The sequence below is a fragment of the Canis lupus genome, chromosome 10 (assembly GCF_048164855.1).
Source record: "Canis lupus baileyi chromosome 10, mCanLup2.hap1, whole genome shotgun sequence".
In the NCBI taxonomy this organism is placed as follows: Eukaryota; Metazoa; Chordata; class Mammalia; order Carnivora; family Canidae; genus Canis; species Canis lupus.
The window spans coordinates 3,266,922-3,288,238 of NC_132847.1; the positions used below are offsets into that span (position 1 = coordinate 3,266,922).

The following is a 21,317-nucleotide window of genomic DNA, read 5'->3' on the forward strand; positions in this document are numbered from 1 at the left end:
ATGAGACACACACACACACACACAGAGGCAGAGACATAGGCAGAGGGAGAAGCAGGCTCCCCACGGGAAGCCTGATGTGGGACTCGATCCCCCAGGACCCCGGATCACAACCTGAGCCAAAGGCAGACGCTCAACCACTTAACCACCCAGGTGCCCCTCACATCTGCTTTCAAACCAGGAAAGAAAACCCCAGACCTTTAAAGTCGAACATGGTGATTTTTGTAGTCCCTTCCTGTCTAGCCGCCTGGCCTGTCCTCTGGAGCCCTTGGGCTGTCTGGGACAGCCAGAGGCCTGGTGAACTGGCTCTGCGCCATCCTTTCTGCAGAAGGGCAGCCCTCAGGTGGCCACGGGATCTGGACCTGGAGTGCACCCCCAACCCCCAGTGTGTTAGGAAAGGCCCTTGTGAGGCTGTGTCATGGATTAAATTTACAGCATTCAGCACTTGCTCTGATTTCTCATTTCCTCCTGTCTCTAAATGGGGCTGATCAAATTAAGCCCTGTCAACACCGTGGGTTGGTGTTGTGTAGGGAATGTAGCAAGTGTGCCTTGGTGGCCACCATGGAAGCATGGCAGCTCCACATCTCTGAAGAGCAGGGGAGCCTCTTCCCTCCCTAGTACCTGCAGGCTGTGGCCTTTCAAGGCAGGAAGGATCATGGGACAGGGACATGTGGGGTCCACCAGGGTTAATCAGTGTGCCCTCAGGACACCAGCACCCCCAGCTTCTGAACCCACTGAGCTCACATAAGAAGGCAGACAGGACGAAACACCATTATCTGTGGGACAGGATAGTGCACCTGGGGCCCTCAACAGGGCCTCTATGTGCCATCCACCCTGTCTGTACCTTAGGGCCAAAAGGGGAGGTTCACGGCAGGCTCATCCTGTGCCTCCTACCTGTGGAAGGTAGAGAAAGGCCAGAAAAACAGAAAGGAAGGCAGGGCCTGCCTAACGTTCCCTGGGAGAGAGGGCAGGGAGATGGGGGCGCTCCAGACTCCCAGACCCAGTGGGATGCAGTGGAGGACTTAGGAAGAGGAGTCACTCCCACACAGAGCTCTTCTTGGACTAATCTGAGGTGTCCACCCTGCCAGTATCCCCTGCGCACTCCATGGATTCAGTCAAGAGGCAGGTTTCTCAGGGCTGCCCCCACTGCACCCACCCTTTCACCCCCACATTAGTGGAGAGGGCCAGGGACAGTCCCTAGTCAGTCACTTCTGTTCTTCAGCAGGCTCTGGGCAGGGACAGACACAAGGAGCAGTGGTCAGTGGGCCATCTCTCCTGTTAGAAATCTACTCCTTGCCACTTGGTCCATTTTCCTGTCTGCTCCATGGCCAGGTTTTAAAGTGGAAGGGGCCCCGTGCATGAGCACCTCCCAGGGCATGCACTTATGAGCAGTTTGTGTGAAGGTGAAACCCCTGGAGCTACGCGCACAGGGGCCCTGAAAATGGACCCTCAGTGTCTCCCTCCCACCGTCCAGCACATCATGTAGAGCATCTAAAGTTCCAGCTTACAACCCGACACCAATAATACAAGGCTCGAGGCCCATGGGGTGGTAAGCAGGATGAAACACTCTCTTGATTCTCTGGGTTCTTATTAGAGCCCCACACCTCAGGGCTGAAGGTGGACAGGGTGAGGCTGAAAGTAGACTGGATGAGTGTGGATCTGGGATGAGGTCCCCAGTTTGGTAGGGGGGGTTCCCTGACATTTAGAGCAGCCTGTTGTCCATGGGCCCCAATGCAGTTGGCTCTGAGTGGCCCTATCTGAGGCCCGTGCCATGGGCTGACCTGGATCCTGGAGTTAGACATCTTCCCTGCTGCTCTCTGCTATTGTGGGGCTGTGGGCTAGAGTGTGATGGTCTCAAGCTTGTCCCTCCATCTGCATAAGAGAGTCCCTTCCTGACCCATGGGGCTGCTGTGAAGAATACATAGGGATGTCCTTAAAGCCCTGATGCTCCATGCTGCCAATGCCATCTTCATTGTCGACAATGGGGGTCTTTCCCCATCCTGCTGCTGCTGAGGGTGTCTGAAGAATTCTTTCTCTTAAGAAGGTGGCTTTGTGGCAGCCTGGGTGGCTCAGCGGTTTAGCGCCGCCTTCAGCCCAGGGTATGATCCTGGAGACCCGAGATTGAGTACCGCGTCAGGCTCCCTGCATGGAGCCTGCTTCTCCCTCTGCCTGTGTCTCTGCCTCTCTCTCTCTCTCTCTCTCTCTCTCTCTCTCTCTCTGTCAAATAAATAAATAAATAAATAAATAAATAAATAAATAAATAAATAGAAGGTGGTACAGTGTGGCCTACCCTGCACTGCCACCCTGAGTTGTGGTGTCAGCTGGGAGGAGCCATGTATCTTGGCCCCATCCCCTCTGTGTGACTGGTCCCAAGTGGGGCCAGGAGGGGTGCAGGTAGTGGTGGGGGACCAGGGGACTGTCCCTGGGCTGGGGGTGGGGCTTGGACAGGCAGCTGTGAGTTCCTACATCTCAATGATGGCCTGGCAGGAGAGGGCCTCTGGCAGGGCTGGGCCACATCCCACACCTTCTAGTGCATATTGGCACAGAGCCCCTCTTAAAGCACTAGGACCCCTCCCTGCATCATCCTCAGCCACTGTGCATGACATGGGCCTCAGCATAGGAATCTGAGGTTGGCAGCTGAAGAGAAATGCCTTGGAACTTGGATTCGGAGAACCAATGAGGAACTGGTTCCTGGGAAATCATGAGCTAGGGCCAAAGCAGAGGGGGTGGGGACAGGTGTAGGGACCCCTAGGGTGAGGAGGGAGTGGACTTTGTAGGTCAGGGAGAAGCAGGCCCTTCTCTTGGCTTGGGCCTGGGTGTACACAGCTGCCACAGCCTGAGGTAGGTAGTACAGCTGGAGTTGTGGGTATGGGTGGTGGAAGTGGTTTAGTTTAGTGGTTTAATCCTGGAATTCTGTGTGGAGTACCTGAGGGCCTTCCCAGGAGTGATGCCCAGGAGGCTGCCGGATGTCCAAATCCAGGACTCAGGAGTATGAAGGAAGCTGGCGATGGGATTCCCTGGCCTCTGATACACTTGTACAAGATGTACATGGAGGGGAAGCCCCCAGGCCCCTGGCCCCCGACAATGGCCATCAGCATCCTGCTTGCCAGCCTCCCGCTTCCCCCACATTTAAAATGAAATCCCAGGGAATCCTCCCTTCTGTTGGGACCTGTGGGTGTCTGTGTTTTGTTCTGAAGTTCACAGTAAATATTTTCATTACGCGATCTGCCAGTCTCTCCATTGTATCCTGCCATCTGGCCGCTGTGTGCTGGGGAGCGGTAGTGAGGAGGTAACTCGGGCTTAGCTCCCCTTCCTGCAGCTGACTGCCCACAGAGAGGATGTTTGGTGCCCTGGAGACTACAGCCGGTCCCAGGGACCCGCCCTGCCGTGGCTGTGCACAGGAGCTCACCAGGGCAGGACACTTTCAGCTCCTGGACAGCAGGGACCTGATTTTTGAAGATGCCCTTGTGCATACCTGCGGGTAGATGGGCTTCAGGAGCTGGCAGGAGGGTGGTGCAGGGCACGCAGGCAGGAGTGGAGGAGCCTAGGCTGTTTGGCTGGTGTGAGGGTAGAGAGCTGAGAAGGGGGTGTTCTGCATGAAGGCCGCAGGCGGTGGGCCACTCGAGCTGGGGCCTGCCAGTGTGTGCAGCAGGAGAGCCGGGCTGGTGCTCTTTCTTTGGTCTGGTGCTGCTGCAGGGAGCCTGGGAGGTGCTCAGAGCTCCTGGTCATTCAGCATGGCCCCGCTGGTTTGGGCCCAGCCTCAGTGGCCTCAGTGCCTCTGCCAGGGCTACTGTGGCATCTGGCAGGTCCTCCCACCTCCCAAGGACACATATCTGTGGGGGGCCAAACTAGAGCTTGGCCTCTTTCTCTTGGCCACATCCCTTAAATCCACAGTGGACTTTCCCTGTCCCCGCTCTGTCTGCACTGGGCTCTCTCCAAAAGTAGGAGGCTCAACAGAGTAGCACCAGCTGATGCTAACCGTCTGAAGGTTATGGCTACAAAATCAAACAATGGTGTCTAGCTTACTTTTGACAGTGCATATGACTACATATATATGTGTAGGGCGATGCATTTTAGGATTTTTATGGCTACAAGAGACAGAAGTCCAAATGAATTGATTCAGAGCTGGAAAGCCCAGGGCTATAATGGCTTTAGGCATGGCTGGAGTCGAGACCTAAATGGTGTCACCTGTTCTCTTCATTTCTCAGCTGTGCTTCTCACAGGATGAGAAGGTATCCAGCAGCCCATGGCTCATATTTTACCAGCTTAGCAATCACAGCAAGGAGGAGAGAGCATATCTTTCCATATCCTCCAACAGATGCTTGGCATCAGAGTTCATTGGCTTGCCTGAGCCATGTGGGTGCTTCTGGGGTGAAGCTCCATGGGTATTGGCCACCCCCCTCCCCCGAGCCATGTGGTCTGGGAATAGCAAGGATGGTTCATCAAAGGAAAATCAAGGAGCAGCACCTAAAGAAGCAGCAGGTTGCAAAGTGGTACAACTCCAGGTGGCTGTATAATCTCCAGCAAGGAGGTGGGTGCTGGGCGGGCCAGGATATTCCATGTCCACTGCTGAGGAGCCTCCGTTGCCCCATACCCTGGGAGGGCACATTCTGGGGATAGCCTCAGATGGAAAAACCAAGAAAAATTTCTTTTTGCTTCTCCGGAGCTCCCATTTCTGACCTGAAGCTCTGGAAAAGTTAGCAGGCCTGGGACTGGAGGCAATTTATGGACCTTCCAGCTGTTGTTTCTGAGAGTCATAGAAGCTGTTACAGATGTGACCCTGATGAACGAGCACTGAGGGGCTGGCCCAGCCTCAGGGGCCCCTCCCATGTCTCCCCTCCATCTCGAGTCATTAAAAGACACTGGATGAGCTGCGTCTGCCGGCATTGCAAAAATTAATTCCGATTTGGTCATAAAGTTATAAAGGGCTGGGATGAAATAATCCTAATGAGCTTCTTTTAATAAAGCTCACCAGTGGGGCCCTGTGCTGATGGCCCCCTTGGGGCCGAGCCTGCTTTCTGCTTCCCAGAACCTCCATAGGGCCTGCCTGCTTCCAAACAGGGCGGGCTTTTGCTGTGTCCTGATTATGCTTCTACATAAACATATTTTATCTTAACGATCATCTTTAGGGGAATTTGCAGTCATGGAGGGCTTGTCTCGAGGTTGTTAACAAATGGAGGGGATGACTTTCCTCCAGATGACCTCTCCTGGGTGGGGGCACCAGCATGCTCCTCGAGGCTCCAGGCTGCTGGTACTCAGAACTCTGGTCCCCTGGGCCTGCTCTGCCACTCATGCTGGGGCCTGGTAGTATTTGCAGCAGCAGGGCTGGGCTGGTGCTCTGGCCTGGGTCTTGTTCTGTAAGTGTCACTCCCCCCTTATTTGGAACACTGCCTACAGTCCTGCTTGTTTGGATTTGAGCTTCAGGGACTTCTGAGCACTGGAGAAGTGAGGGCAATTGGTTCTCATTCACTTGCCTGACAATTGAGCAGCAGCATGGCCCCCAGTGAGCACACCTATCCATCCACGTGCTTGCCCAGCAGAGGCTGGGCAGTTCGGGTAGGGGGTCAGGTGGGGGATCTGGAAACCACACTGGCCTAGGAGTCCAGAGGCTGCCCAGAACTGAGATCCTAAAAAAGCATTTAGCTGGGTTTTCTTCTAGCACTTTTGTGACTTCATTTTTATCACTCCAGGCCACCAGTCCACCTGGAATTTGTTTTTGCATACTGTCTGAGGTCAGGATGCCATCTTTTCCTCCATCTATAACCAGTTGTTCCAACATCATTAAAAAAAGAAACCACCTCTCTCCACAACCAGCTAGCTCACCTCTCTTCCCCCTTAGAGAGACCATTCTAAGGTGATCAAAGGGTCTCCTTTGGCCACTGTATATTTTTGCAAAATCAGTGTTGCTTCTTACTTGAGCATGGATGTGTCTAATGGGCATGAATGGTGTTGCATTATATTTCTCACTGATTTTTACTTTCAGCACTCTGTTTCTAAGATCCCTCTGTTGTGTATGTGGATGTCATACTTCTGACCTCCATATAGCACTGTGTGGGGTGCACCTGCCGTATTTTTGCCCCTTCTCTTCCCCTCTGATGACAGCCAGGTTGCCCCCAACTCTTCTAAACCTGCCCAAGCAATGGGGCCATTGCTTCCTTAAGGACCTATGCAAGTATGCCCATTTGCATGCCTTGTTCAGGGCAGTGAAAAATGGCTCACAGGTCAAGGGGTGCTCCAAGGAGGGGCCTGGAATATCCTATGCATATCCTGTGTCTTTATGTAGTGGACCTCAGGAGCACATGGTCAGGACAGGCCAAGTCCTGATGACAGTCTGGGCCAAGCTGCCCTGGGGGTTCTGTCCTTGGTTTAAGAAGACGGCATGATAGAAGCGGGGGTCTTAGTGATGACCATCTGTCTCAGGTCATACTGCTGCAGGACGGCTCAGCTCCCTCCACATCTGGTGCCGAGCTGCCCTCCTGGGCTCCCTCTGTCATCCTCCAAGGGATCCCCTTGTCATCCTGCTTCCTGTATCTGCCATCTTCATTGAAGGAGTGTATCTTTCAGCAGCTTCTTGAGAAGGAGTGCTAGACAGATAAAACTTTAGAGAATTTATGTGTCTGGAAATATCTCTATTTCACTTTCTTGATGGAGATTTTGTCTGGGCATAGAATTCTATCTGGTGAATAGTCTTGCTTCAGACTTTCAAAGGCTTTGCTCCATTGTTTTCCTCTTTGAATTGGGCAAGTCCGAAGCCATTCTGATTCCAGTGCTTTGTGGGCTCCTCTGTAACTGCTCCCCCCATATACCTCCAATTATCTGTGAAGGCCTGTAGAATCTTCTCTGTTCTGAAATACTATGATGGTGTGCCACAGTGCAGGTCTACTTCCTTCTATGGTCCTAGCCTTATGCCTTCCCATTCTGAGAAATTTTCTTGAATTATTTCATAGTTTCTTTCCCTCTCTGTTTTCCCTTTTCTGTCTTTATGAAGTTTCTGTTGTATGGATGATACACCTCCAGGCTGGTCCTCTAATTTTCTTGACTATTTTCCATGATTATTCAAGTTTCTTTGTCTCATTGTTTTACTTGCTGGAGGATTTCTCAACTTTATCTTCTCAGTCCTCCCACTGAGTTTATAATTTCTGCTGAAATAGTGTTAATCTCAAAGGACCTTTTTCATTATTCCCATCCTATCCTCATTTAATGGATGTAATATCTTCCAGCTCTCTTCTCAGATATTACTGATGATAGATTTCCCACACCTTCCTGTATAGTCTCTTTCTCTTCCACTTTCTTCCTGTTGGAATGTTTGCTTCATCTTGGCCTCCATCTGTCATGTCTGGGGCTGCCCCAGGAGAGGCAGCAACAAAAGAAGTGAGTCGGAGCTTGATGCATGGAGACACAGTGAACCATGGATGGCGATACTGCCTCTTTGTCTTTGGTTGATCAGATTCCCTAGAGAAGACCCTTCCTAATCGCCTGCTGAGGGGGTATAGGCTTGACTTCCAACATTCTGGGAGTGAATTGTGGAAGGGGGCTAGTGCCTCAGCATTGATTTAATCCTTCTGGTTTTAGTTTGGTGCCTCTGCTCTCAACCACACCTGTGCCTGCAGCCCAGAGACCTTCTTTTCCTCCTTTCCGAGAGAGAATGAGCTTCCAGACCAATGCCAATGTTAATTATCAGGGCTGTTCCTGGGGCCTAGTGTATGGGCAGGGGATTTGGCATCAGTCACCAGCTTATTCCAATCTGACCTTCACTGCCACATCCAGAAGCATGTAGTACCTTTGGTGGATTTTACGATGCAGACTTGGTTCTCCTCATTGGCAGCTTGGGGATTCAACTTTCTCAGATATACTCAGTCCATTACTATGAGACCATCTGCTTTCCAGCCTCCAACAGTTCTGTTCATTTTTTCCTCAGCTACTCTCCTTGTCCTTGTAGCCTTGTGATTTAAAAAAAAAAAATCACTTTACCAAAGTTGTAATGGGGTTCAACCTCTCATTTCAACCAGAAGTCCCTGCTATGCTTGGATATGTTTTGGGACTTTGTGTTCAGTACCATTGGTCTGGCTGTCCTGACACCAGTGTCACTGTGCACTAATGTTTTGTAATATTAAACATGTGAACATATTAAACATACAAACGATGTAAACATATTTTGTAATATGTTCGGTTAGTTTGAAAGATAAGTACCTCCCGTTATTATTATTTTTTCAAGATTTTCAAGATTTTTTGGGCTATTCTCTCATAGATAGTCTTTTGGTTACATCTGAGAGTTATTTTATTGGGTTTTCAGAATCCTCTGATGGAGATTGTGTTAAGTTTGTACATGGATTTAGAGGAGAATCAACTTGTCATCGAGGATAGCATTGTTGTGTCTCCAATTATTGAGGTCTCCCTTTGTACTTTTGGAGGGTTGTAAACTATATCATACCACTCTTTGTGTGGTGTTTATACATTCGTTCTTTTTGTTTATTCCTAGATATTCTGTGGGGTTTGTTGCTATAGTTGATAAGCCCTTTTTCCCATTCTGTTTCCTAGCTATTGTACATGGGATGAGAAACATCTATTCTTGTAGTTTGGTAAAACTGTCCTATAAAACCATCTGGGCTTTTCTTTGACTACTTTCTCAAATTTTTCTCAGGTTTTTCTGATTTCCTAACTGAGCCAGCAATTAGAATTTATATTCTTCATGTCATCTCGACTTATTAAAACTGTCTCTTTAATTTCTGGTATTTGGGATTTGAGGGCATTTCCTCTTCTTGTTTTCTCTGATTTTATCTCATGGTGGTGACCATGGACATGATTTTTGCGTTTTCTTGCTGTCCTAATACATGGTCAAATTTGGGACTTGTTCCGTGTGTGCTTGAAATGAGCATGCTTTCCAGTTGCTGGGCTTAAGCACTAGATCATCTCAGTAATGCAGATCCCTCCCTGACAGCCCTACCTAGTGTTTAATCTAATTCATCTATTGTTTTCTGGAATAAATGTATAAAAATGCACAGAGAGCTGTGGTTTGTCTGTTTTTCCTTAGGAAACAAATTGAAGCTTTGCTGGGTGCATAAAGTTTCATATCTTTTATATCTTCTCAATGCTGTTGATTGGTTTGTCACGTTAATGCCTTGGATTATATTTTATCTCATAAATATGGTTATTTCTGCTTTTTTGTGGTGGTTGTTGTTGATAATTACATGGTACCTCTTTCGTTGCCCCCCGCCCCCATTTGTTTTAACTCTGCCTGGGGCATTTTATCTTAGTTGTGTCATATGTATAGCTAGATTTTGTGCCAGCTCCTCCTCCTCCTGTTGGGCCCTATGTTCCCTCCCATTGCCTCTCTGCCCTGGCTCCTTTTGTTCCCACCCTTGCCATGACTTGTAGGGCACTCAGGAAACTGAGGCACACAAGACCCCATGGCCTCTGTCTTCCAAGATGGGAGAGGCCCTTAATGCCCAAGCAAATTTCACAAATGAGTGGTGTGTTTTAGGAAGGAAGAAAGCAAAATGCTGTCAGGGAGACATTGGGGGAGGGGCACGCCTATTTTAATTAGGATGAAATAAGCCTTGTTCCCCTGGGGAGGTGACCTTTCAGTTGACACCTGAAGGATGAGAAGGAGCAGGTCCAGTGAGAAATGGGGGAACGATGATTCCACGGATAGGGGACAGCAGTCTTCCCTTGTCACTGAGAAGCATCTTCTCAAGGCTGTGTGCACCCCATCCCCCACAGATGTGCAGCCAGCTTTGTGCGAGAGGCAGATGGGGACCAAACGTGTCCCTGAGGCCAGTGCAGGAGGGCTGCAGACCTCCTTCCCTCTGGGCCTTTTGAGGGACTCCTGCTGGGCCTGGTGGGGAGTGCTGACTTTGGGTGGGAGCAGCAGCAGCAGCAGGAAGGGAATCCCAGGTGAAGAGGTCATTGTGGCCCAGTCCTGGCTGTGGGATCTGCAAATACCCAGGGACAGCAAACACGCAGGTGCCCTTCAACCAACAGAATCAGTGCCTGCCACGCAATGCTCCAGAGGCCTTTGCAGACTCAAGACCTGGGGGCTTTCTTCTCCAGGCTAAATGTTTCTGTTTCTACCTGTTTTGGTTCCCCCAACCCATTCCTCTGTACTGGTGAAGTGTGGGGATGGCTCCGGGGCATGTTAACAACATGGGATCCCAGGGGCCAGGGCAGGCCCCAGCTCCTCCCTGGCTTATCTAAATCATTTAATCTTTCTGCTCCATGGGTTCCTTGATGCTAAAATGGGGACAGAAATAAGGATGATGAGGTGCCTTCTCCTCATTATGGGGATCAGATGGCTGCTGGGGTGGCAGAGGTTTGTCCCTGACTCCAGGCCCGGATATGGGGGTTGGTGCAGATGGCACCCTGTGCTCCACTGGCTTTGGATAAGTTTGGCCACTATGACCCACTGATTCCCCTGGAGGACAGATGCTTTGGGATTCCCTGGATCCAATTCTGTTTGCTCTTCTCTTGTCCTTTCCTTGATCATCTGATGTGTCTTGCTTGATCCCCTCTGGAGACTCAAAAACTGAGGGCGGCTCTTGGAAGCTTCTTGCCATGTTACCAATTGCCTGAGACAGGAGCAAAAAAAGCCCCAGTTGCCCTGCAGAAGAGTCCCCCCAACACAGGGCATGCTGGGAACTAAAATCCCTGTGGTTACGCATTAGAAAAATAGGGTTCCGCTACAGATGCCTCCAGTTGGGGGGTGGGGTGGGCTTGGCCTGCAGGGATGCAGTCTTCTGTCTACCGTGGATCAGCCACCCGTGGGAACCAGCAGCCACCGGTGGGTGAGGTGTGTGCGGAGGGCAACAGGAGCCAGGGCAGTGCTGTCCTCACACCTCAGCAGGAGATGGGCAGTGTTGACAGCTTGTTATCCTGGCCTGAGCCAGTAGTGAGGGATAGAGCAAGGGTAGGGTGAACTCTCCATCACTGTGGCTTAGCACATGGGTTGCAGGCATGCAGGGGGGCTCCAGGGGTTGAGGGGAGCATGGCAGTGAGCTCACCTCTGACCCTAAGGGACCAACAGAAGCAGAGGGCCTCAGGCCAGGGAAGCAACCAAGTGCACATGGACAAGCCCAGAAGGCCAGCACTGGTGTCAGGGAATTACTAGGCAGCTGACCCAGGACCAGACGGGAGCTGAACTCCTTGCAGCAGGACTTGGCTTGAGAGACAGGCCTGCTAGGACCAGGGTGTGGTTGGTCAGGGTCTCTGCATGGCCTGGGCTTCAGGACTGAGCCCATTGCTGGGAAACTGAAGAAATATCCAAGATTGGCACGGTGGAAGGAATGTCAGCCTGGCTGCTGGGTCTGTCAGTGCTCATGTGGCCTTGGGCTGTCTTGGCAGACCCCGCCGATCCTGGGGTTGCTCCTATGTCCTGCCAGGCCTGAGCAGGGAGGAGGCTTCCAGGGGCCGGGCTGCAAGGCAGGGTTGTCACCTGCCTCTCCTCATCTGCACTTTGCCCTTGGCCTTAGGTCTTGGGGGAAGGTGTTCTAGAACATAATGTCCAAGTCACCCCCCCCCAAATCATCATAATTAAAGTAATAACTTGAGCAGTAGTAATTATGCTTGAGATAAAATTGTCATTTCTGTTGCATCTTTAAGAAATGTTGCTGTTTTTAATGGACCTGTAACATAAATGTAGCTAAACACTGTGCTTGCTTGACAGAAGCAGCTACAAGATGTGTCCCAGCCAGCTCTGGCTCGGTGGCAGCCCCTTTACCCTCCCACCCACAGGGAATATTGGGAGGGATATTGCCACTGCGTGGCAGCTCCCAGGGTTAGGGGCAGGAGCATACTATGATGCCTTTGGGGGGTCAGGAGGGCAGTGAGGGTAGCGGGGCAGGTGGCCTGGGGACGTGGTCCCCGTGTGTCCTACCTCCAGGCATGGCTGTCAATCCGCAGCCTGGTGTTACCTGTTCATCACCTCCTCAAGAGAAGATGGCTCTTCTATATTTTGTTTAACATGAACTCTCCCAATTTTGAAATACTGTCAACCAAATAAGGTCTTTTTAAAACACCACGTGGCCCTAGTATATGCCTCTCTGGTCTGGTTTTGCCCAGGGACCACCTGTCAGTGACCCTTGGCTTGAGAGGGGCAGAGGGTAACATCTAGCCTCTTCTCCAGGGAAGGTTTTTGTTTTTTTTAAATGGAAATTACCATTTTTCTGCTTCTCAAGGTGGTTCTAAAGGTGAGCTGTCCCTGCTTGTTGGAAATGCAAAGAAATAAATGTGTAAAAATAGAGTAGCAATTCCTCGAACCCCCTGTCAGATTTAAGTAGCTGGTGTCTCCTCTGGGAGCGGCAAAGATGGCCTTGAATCATCTCCAGGCAGCCCAGCAGGATGATCAGCTCTGAATGGGCACTGCCTGTATGCCTGCCTTCCCAGTGTCCCCAGCCCTGGAGGAGCCTGGGCAGCATCTGCCAGGTGCGAGCATGTGTGTGGGGGTCAGGGTGCCCTGGGGGATAGCAGGGCTAGAGCAGGGGGCACAAGGACTCCAGGAAGTACAGGAATGCCAGCAGTTGCTCAGCCCTGGCCCGACTTCACCTCCTTTACCTCCTTCACCTCCTTTACCTTCACTTTCCCTTCTTGATAGGTCTGTCCCATGATCGGTGGCAGGTTTGTGCCTCACGCCTAGCAGACAGCAGGTGCAGAGCAGAGAGCTCCTGGCCAACAGTCTGCTGTGCTGGAGTTTCATTAGTCTTTCTGTCTGTAAAGAGGGGACAGCAGTGTACAGCACAGAGGCCCGTTTGTCAGCCCTGGCTGAGGAGACATATGCACAGGGCTGAGTGGTGGGGCAGGACTGGCGGGCAGGCTGCCTCCCTGGACTGGGAGCTGCCACGCTCTTTTCAGAGGCTCCGATCTGCCTCCAGCATCTGCTGTGTGCCACTGTGACATGGAGGGATTTCCTCCTTCTATCTGGAGGAGGCAGCAGACCAGAAGCTTTGGGGACGAGTGAGAATTATTCTGGAAGACTCTTTGTAGAGACATGGTGCTGCCGGGAGCATGGACCCCACCTCCAGTAGCAGAGGCTGCAGGGACTGGACACCATAGCCTGGGTTGGTGATGGCCTGATGACCTGAGATCCCAGGTCCTTCCCAGGGCAGGTGCCTGGGAATGCCAAGGAGAAGCTGGACCCTGGGGTTAGGGCCCCAGCACAGACACAGAGACCAAGACAGGGATGTGGGGGGCTTCCAAAGGCTTTGGCACTGGAACTTAGCAGGCAGTGTGGTCTGGGGCTGCTGGCAATGACAAAGGTCAGCCTGGTCAGCTCAGCTGTGACCCTGAGAGTGCAGACAGGGAAGGGCTGGGAGTGGGAGCTCTAGTCCAGGGTGGGCTCCAGGCCCTGGTGGCAGAGAAGGAGAAGAGAGCTGAGGCAGATCCCACAGCTGTGAAGACAGTGAGATGATATTCTGGGGTCCTTGGCTGAGGCCCCTTGGGCCCCCTCCCTCACCACGGCTGACTTTGGAGAGCTGTCACCAGAGGGCCATGGTCCCTGCACAGTTGAGTCACATAACTACCCATCTCCTCAGCTTGTGTCCAGGGGTAGGCATAATTCACTGGGGAGGGGCGCCAATGGGAGGTATCAACCCTGGAGTGGGGTAGGTGGGCTTGATCCACAGATGAGGGGCCTTCCTTCAGCAGAGGAAGGTTTCAGAAGGGGAGCTGCCTAAGGAATTGGTGTGGGACACATACCATCAGGTCTGGGTCTCAGTCTCCCTGGTTATCATGTGGTGGCCACACTGGGGACACCAGACCTTTGACACCTGAGCAGCCCTTCTTGGGTATTCGAGTATGTGAACAGGTGAAAAGAGCTGGCTCTGGTCATACACTTTCCCAGCTCAGCATCTCAGCTTCTCAGCCTCTCCATTCATCCCTTGGTGTCAGGCCCTAGGCTCTGTGATGGCTGAGGCATTGGTTTGTATGCTTTTGGGTCCGAGCCCATTTGGCATGCACCCTACCCCCTCTGAAACTTGGTTCATTCTTCTGTAAAATGGGGACAGTTTGGGTCCTGTGAGTTTTCAATAATGATGGCCAGGCTGGTGCCGAGTTGCACCCAGCTGGGGTATTGCCATGTTTGGATGTACCTGGTAAGTCTGGGCTGCTACTGCAGACTGTGTCCTCTGTCTTTCTAGGGGCCCTGCTGGGCAGCCTGGATAACCTCAGCCATGCCCTGGGTGTCCTGGAGGAGCATGTCAATGGCTCAAGGCGCAGGACGCGAAGGCATGCTGCCGACGGTGACTACAACATTGAGGTCCTGCTGGGTGTGGATGACTCTGTGGTCCAGTTCCATGGGAAGGAGCATGTGCAGAAATACCTGCTCACACTCATGAACATTGTAAGTAGGAGCCGGTGGCAGGGGTGGAGCAGCGGGGCTGAGGGACAGGTAACCAAGTCCGGGGGCAAGGCCCCCCAAGGCCCCAGTGGAGACGTAGGTCAGGGGCAAGAGGACGCGAACGAGCTGATGGCTGGGCAGAGAGACCTCTGCCCGCCTGTCCACCTTCTTCTCTGCCTGCCTTAGGTGAGTCATCGACTTTCTGGAATTCAGCCCTCTCGTCTACAAGGTGGGGCCCAAGTCAGTTAGATATGCAGAGTGTGTTTTACTTTGGACAGTTGTCACATTTAATCTCATCTTATTTTTGAAAAGTATCTTTAGTGTAGTAATAATAAAGCGACCATGATGCCTACAGTCATTGAGCTCCGATGAGTGACTATGTGCCAGGCGCGTGCTGGGCATTTACCGTGCATTATCATAGGCAGTCTTCACACTAACTCTATGAGACTGCCTTGAAAATATGCACTCCTCTCCAAGCATTACACTGCCTTCCAGCCCAGTTGAGAGTCCTGCTGAAGGAAGGACTGTCTTCTGTAGTCACATCAACTCTTCTGATACCAGATCTATGGGTTTTCTGCACCAAGCGCTTCTGATGCTAACTACCCAGAGTTAACATGGACCCCATGGGGTAAGGGCTCAGTCCCACAGGACTGGCCCAACTACAGTCTGGTTAGAAGACCCAACCAGCGATAAGTCAAAGGAACCCCTCCTCAGTTTCACATGTTTGCGAGAACAGTTCACAGAACTCAGGAAAACCCAACTCACTATCGCTGGTATATTATAAATGATGCAACTCCAGAGTAGTCACATGACAAAGATGCATGGGGCAAGGCAGGTGGGAGGGGGTTGAGAGCTTCCCTGCCCTTTCTGGGAGCACTACACCCCAGCACCTCAGTGTGCTCACTAACCTGGAAACTCTCAGAACTCCATGGTTTAGGGATTTTGCGGAGATTTTATTGGCTGTGGGTGATTGAACTCAATCCCCAGATCCTCTTTCTCCTTAGAAGCCTGAGACAGGGACAGAGGATGGGTGCTGGAAGTTCCAACCTTCTGATTGCGTGGTTGGTGCCTCTGGCAGCGGGCCCTCCATCCTGAAACTATCTAGAGCCCACCAAGAGTCACTTCATTAGCATAAACTCAGGTAACGTTCAAAGAGGCTCATTAGGAATAACAAAACTGCTTCTGTCACCCTGTCCCTGGGACATTACAGGGTTTAGGAGGTCCGAGCCAGGAACTGGGGGGCAGAAACCAGTATATATTTATTATTATGTCACACTTGGGTTGACTCCTGGCCCCACCATTACCTGGTGTGGAGGGTCCCTCTGTCACACATGCCTTGTGCTGCATGAGCCAATAGGAGGAAGGCTTGAACTTTCTCTTGGTCTGGTCAGGTAACTTCATTTTATTCATTTACACCCTCGTGCTCCGACTGTACCCCAACTTTGGATAATAGGATGGTTTGGTTAGTTTCTTGAAAAACCTGAGAAATACAAAAATTCTCTAAATGGAAACATTTTGTCACAGCATAAAAAGGATTTTAGGAGATAAATTGGAGGAGCTGAGGAAGAGTAGTTGGGTCAAGTCCTTTTTCCCCTGTGGCATCCAGCGAGCGTTTATGGGATGTATGCTTGTCCCAGGGCATGCCAGCCAGCCTGGGGCTCAGGGAGAAGGGGGGATGTTTGCCCCTCTAACCGGAGCTCCCCTCCCGCATGGTGGGGTAGGTGAGGCACCCTGTTTGAGCGTGCTTTGCCCTGACAGTTACTACCCTGTCAAGCTCTGTGTCCTCCTTCAGGGCCATGTGTACCTGGGAGAGAATTCCGAAGTCCTGGGGAGGAGGGAGATTGAGGAATCGTGAGTCCGTGAGAAAGGGTGACCGGCCAGAGCAGCGCCGTCCAACAGAACCTTCTACAATGCTGGAAATGCTCAAAATTCTGCCCTGTCCAGTGCAGCTACCACTAGCCAGCCCTTGAGCACTTAGAATGTGGCTGACATGATGAGAGAACTGAATTTTTATCTTACTTTATTTTCAATAGACTTTTAAATCCTACTTAAAAATTTTTTTGACTGTGGTCAAATATAAGTAAAATTTACCACCGTCACCATTTTAAAGTGTGCAGTTCAGTGGCATGAACTACATTCCCACCGTTGCGCAGCCATCCCCACAAGTCTTTCATCCTGCAGAGCTGAAACTGTCCCCATCGGACACTAACCCCCCTGCCCCCTTCTCCAGCCCCCAGCAACCACCATTCTATTTTTGTCTCTATGATTTTGACTACTCTGGGTACCTCATATAAGAGGGATGTTTGTCTTTTTGTGACTGGGTTATTTCACTCAGCAGAATGTCCTCAAGGCCTATCCGTGTTGTGGCATGTGCCAGAATGCCCTTTTTTTTTAAGGCTGAAGCATATCCCGTTGTGTTTATTCATTCACCTGTCGAGGAGTCCTGGAGCTGCTCCACCTCTTGGCTATTGTGAAAAATGTGGCTGTGCACACGGGTGTACAAGTATCTCTTCAGGTCCCTGCTTTCAGTTCTTTTGGGCATATACCCGGGGGTGGAATTTTAGGATTATATGGTAGTTCTATTTTTTACTTTATGAGGAACCTCCCTACTGTTGTTGTCCCCAGCAGCTGCCCCAATTTACCTTCCTTCCCAACAGCGCCTCAGGGTTTTGGTTTCTCATCCTCACCAACATTTGTTCTTTTTCTTTTTGATTATAGCCATTCAATGGGTAATTTGTAATTAATTTACATTTGGCTTTAAATCACCATTGTGACCAGTGGCTACTGTGTTGTGGCCCTGAGACCCTAGGGTGCTGGCTCATCTGGAGCTGCAGCCAGAGCCCCGAGTGGCCCTGGAAGCCCTGGCCAGAGCAGGTCTCCCTCTCCCTGCAAGTACACAGCTGGTTATGGGGCCTCCCAGCCCTAAAGCCAAATCAGCAATGTGGAGGACAGATGTGGCGGCAGCTGGCCCTGACTGTGCTCCAAGTGAGGCATTTGGTCAGCTGTGAGGTCATCCGGGGCGAAGGCGGAAACACTTCCAGTGTCTGAGGCTTGGGGACCAGCTCTGGATGGACACAGCCTGTCCCCTGAAGAAGATCATAAAGGCCCTGGGAGGAGGGTCTGGTGAAGGTTCTGGTGGCAGGAGCCTGGGAGTGCAGGCTCTGAGGAGGGGCAGAGGCCCAGGTGGACAGAAGGCAGGTGCAGTTGGACCCTGACAGCTGGAAGCTGGGCTGGTTTCCTTCATCATTTAGGGTGATTCTGCCTCCAGGGCTCCCTTTGGGGTCTCTTTGTGGCAGAATCTGGGCTGGGATGTGTGGGTCCTGGTGTGACATAGACGTTTGTTTCCTCGGATATCCACTCGCTCCCCTACCTTGTACCTATTCAGTGTGTCCCCTCTCTCTGTTTCTTTCCCTAACACGGTGACCTTGGGAGCCATATGTCCTAGTAGGTGCAGGTATAAAATGGGCCAGAATCATTCAACCTGCAATGGACTGTGATGTGTATAAGGAAACACATGCCAGGTTTATTGTGTTAAGCTATTGATATGGTGGAGACTTTGTTATGCAGCATAGCTCATCCTATGCTGACTAATACAGCTGGCACCTGACCATTCAGTCAACAAATGTTCACTGGGCATCTTCTATATGTCAGGCAAGGGGTATGGCCACAAGCATGACAGGACATAGCCATAGCATTCTGGTGGGGGGCATAGACAGTATTCAAGCAAAGAGATAATTTCAGATAAAGACAATGAAAGAAATACAAAGGTGAGGTGGAGAAGGACTGGGAAAGGTAAGCCACTTTATGCAGGTGGTCAGTGAGGACATGCATAGAAAGTAACATTGGAGCTAAGAATTGAATGATAGTGGATGTCTGTGGGAAGTGGCAGGATAGAGTGTTGAGAGGAAACAGATGGTGCAAAGGCCCTGAGACAGGAGTGAGGTCAGCACATTTCAAAGTGTGAAAAAGAGCTGGTGTAGGGAAAAAGGGGCCCAGGTAGGAAGAGAAGTTGCAGTTGAGCAGGAGCAGTCACTGGATGTGGAGAGGGACTTGAATGTGACCCTAAGGGCAGTGGGAAATCACTTAGAGGTATCACTTTTTTCCTGCATTTATGGACAAGATATTTTATTCCCTTTTTTTCATAGAGAAATGGGAGTTAATCAGTCTGTCCCTCTCTCCATGTCAGACACTCAAGGGTGAGAAGGGTTGGAAATGTTTGCTGAGCATCACAAGAGCCACCTGGGTGCAGAAAATGTCTCAGGGCATTCAGACTCCCCACCCCTACCAGCCCATTCCAGCATCTCCTGCCAGATCCCATTTCCTTCTTTTCTTCTCTAAATCTTGAAAATAACATTCTTCTTTTTTAAAAGATACTGCACCTAACACAGACAACATATTATTTAGGATGGAAAATTAGAATATATTCCTGCAGGTATGTGAATATTTTCTCCTACCAATGAGGCCTACTACCTCATTTTATTTTTGTTTTTATTTTATTTTATTTCTCTAAAAGGTTTTATTTATTTATTCATTAGAGACATACAGAGAGAGACAGAGACATAGGCAGAGGGAGAAGCAGGCTTCCTGCAGGGAGCCTGATGTGGGACTGGATCCCAGGACCCCAGGATTATGACCTGAGCCAAAGGCAGATGCTCAACTACTGAGCCATCCAGGCGTCCCACCTGCTACCTCATTTTAATTATGGCATCATATTGAATCACATAGCATACTTTTTATGTAATTGATTATTGATATGACATATTCATATAACAAAATTTATTTCTCTATTAGAGGTCAGATTAGCCACTAGCTGTAATGAATATCAGCTAAATCTATTACTCCTTTACTATTTCCTTAAACTGAGTCCCTAAAAGTACAATGCTTGGTCAACAGGTATGTACATTTTATTTTATTTTAAAAGATTTTATTTATTTATTCATGAGAGAGACACAGAGAGAGAGAGAGAGAGAGAGAGAGAGAGAGAGACATAGGCAGCGGGAGAAGCAGGCTCCCCAGGGGGAGCCTGATGTGGGACTTGATCCTAGGACCCTGGGATCGTGGCCTGAGCCAAAGACAGATGCTCAACCACTGAGCCATCCAGGCATCCCAATATGTGCATTTTAAAACTTTCTGTGCCAGAATGTTCTCTATAAGGGTTTCACCTATTCGCACTCCATTGAGCAAATGCCTGTCTCCTCTTCTCATAGCACTGAATTCTTTTCAGCTATGGTAATTTGAAAGCTACAGCTGGGATATACTTTTAGTCATTAAGTTGTATTTTTTTTTAATGTAATGAGGTTGCATCTGTAAAAAAATATCTATGTACCTTAAAACAGCAATCATCTTCCATGTTTAGGGTAGGCCTGTTCATGTCCTTTATTCTATTGGGATATTAGTTTCCTTCTTAATTTGAAGAAACTTTATATTAGCATAGGCTAACTTTTTTGTTTGTCATGTGGGTGGGAAATATCCTCCATACTTTTGTTCTTTGCCCTTTGTTTTGTTTGGGGCAGTTTGCAATGGTTTACATTTCTGTGTATAGTGGTATCCTGACATCTTTCTCTCCTCAGCTTTTCCCTTGGGTGCTGTGTTTAGCACTTCATGCTCTCCCCCAGAAGTTAATCTTCTGGAGCTTCACTCTGGTTGCTCTGGCAGATTCGCATGGCTTGTTGTCAGCAGCATCATTTCCCAAACCCACGGCCTTGCACTGATCACCTGGCCCTTCTTGCTGCGTTCTAGCCGCAACAGCCCCACACTCAGAGTGTCTCCTATTACCAAACTTCTGGGGCCCAGGGCCAAGTAAAGATGTGGCTCTTTATGAGATGAGGAAGAAATGCCTCAAAAGGTACATATGAAGCCTTTTCCTTTTCCTATGATCTCTGTTTCTCAGCATGTCAAGATTTAAAAGTTTTCTACTGATTGTCGCTCTAAGGAATGAAAAATTAGAATTTTAAATTATTTTTTAAAAGATTTTATTTATTCATTAATCACACACACACACAGAGAGAGAGAGAGAGAGAGGCAGAGACACAGGCAGAGGGAGAAGCAGGCTCCATGCAGGGAGCCCGACGTGAGACTCTATCCTCAGTCTCCAGGGTCTCCAGGGTCTCCAGGATCACGCCCTGGACTGAAGGCAGCGCTAAACCGCTGAGCCACTGGGGCTGCCCTAATTTTAAATTATTATTATGAAATTTGCCAACTATTTTTATATTGTACAAAGCTTATTTTAAATGAAACTATTACAGCATTTAACTTGGATGTGGAATCACCAAAATTAAACAGATTTGTATTTTGTGGCTCGTGCTCGGAGGGTGCCAGAAATTCAGGCAAAACACAAGCCAGACTCAGAAAAGGTTGGAAGGAGGAAAAAAGAAGCCCCCAGGAATGGAGACAGTGAAGGGAGCACTCTCTTAAGCACAGATTCTCATAGGTGCCCCAGGGTCCAGCTAGCAACATGGGCTATGCCCTCTGGGCCTGCCAGCTGCTTTGTCCCCCACCTGCTGCCACTGGAAGAACACATCATGCTGTGCCCTGGCATGGGGTGGGGTCTGGAACATTGAAACCAGCATCTCTCCTTCTCCCAGGCCCCTACCCCCACCCAGGGCAGATGGTCAAGGTTCTTTACACTTTAGTACCTGGACAGGGTTGTGTGAGAGGCTCACCTCCACCAACACTTGTGTGGAGCTGCCTGCCCTGGGTGGGACCACTACTGCCATGTCCTGGTCCGAGAGGCCACAGGGCACGTGTACCCTTCTTGCACCTGTGGGCAGGCCCGTGCCCAGAGCAGAGGGTGGCCGTGATCAAAGGGTGGGGAGTGGGTGGCCAGGACCTTGCCCTGTGCAGGCATGACCACATGTGAGCCAAGACTTCACTATCACATTGGACTTTACTTACAAAACACAAATTCAAAGGTAAAATGATGAAGAATTTCAAGACAGCAACCACAGAGCATTAAACCCCAAGGGCAGGGCCTTTGTGGGTACGGGCCTTGGTC

The 21,317-nt window shown here is 50.2% G+C and overlaps 1 protein-coding gene across 1 annotated transcript in view; it reads left to right on the plus strand.

Moving 5' to 3' along the window:
• Nucleotides 1-21,317, plus strand: part of ADAMTS2 (ADAM metallopeptidase with thrombospondin type 1 motif 2) — a 224,684-nt gene that overhangs the window by 114,822 nt on the left and 88,545 nt on the right. Inside the window, exon 4 of the mRNA XM_072840552.1 lies at nucleotides 14,124-14,326. Within this exon, the coding sequence (XP_072696653.1) occupies nucleotides 14,124-14,326 (203 nt within the window). The remainder of the gene's footprint in view (nucleotides 1-14,123; nucleotides 14,327-21,317) is intronic.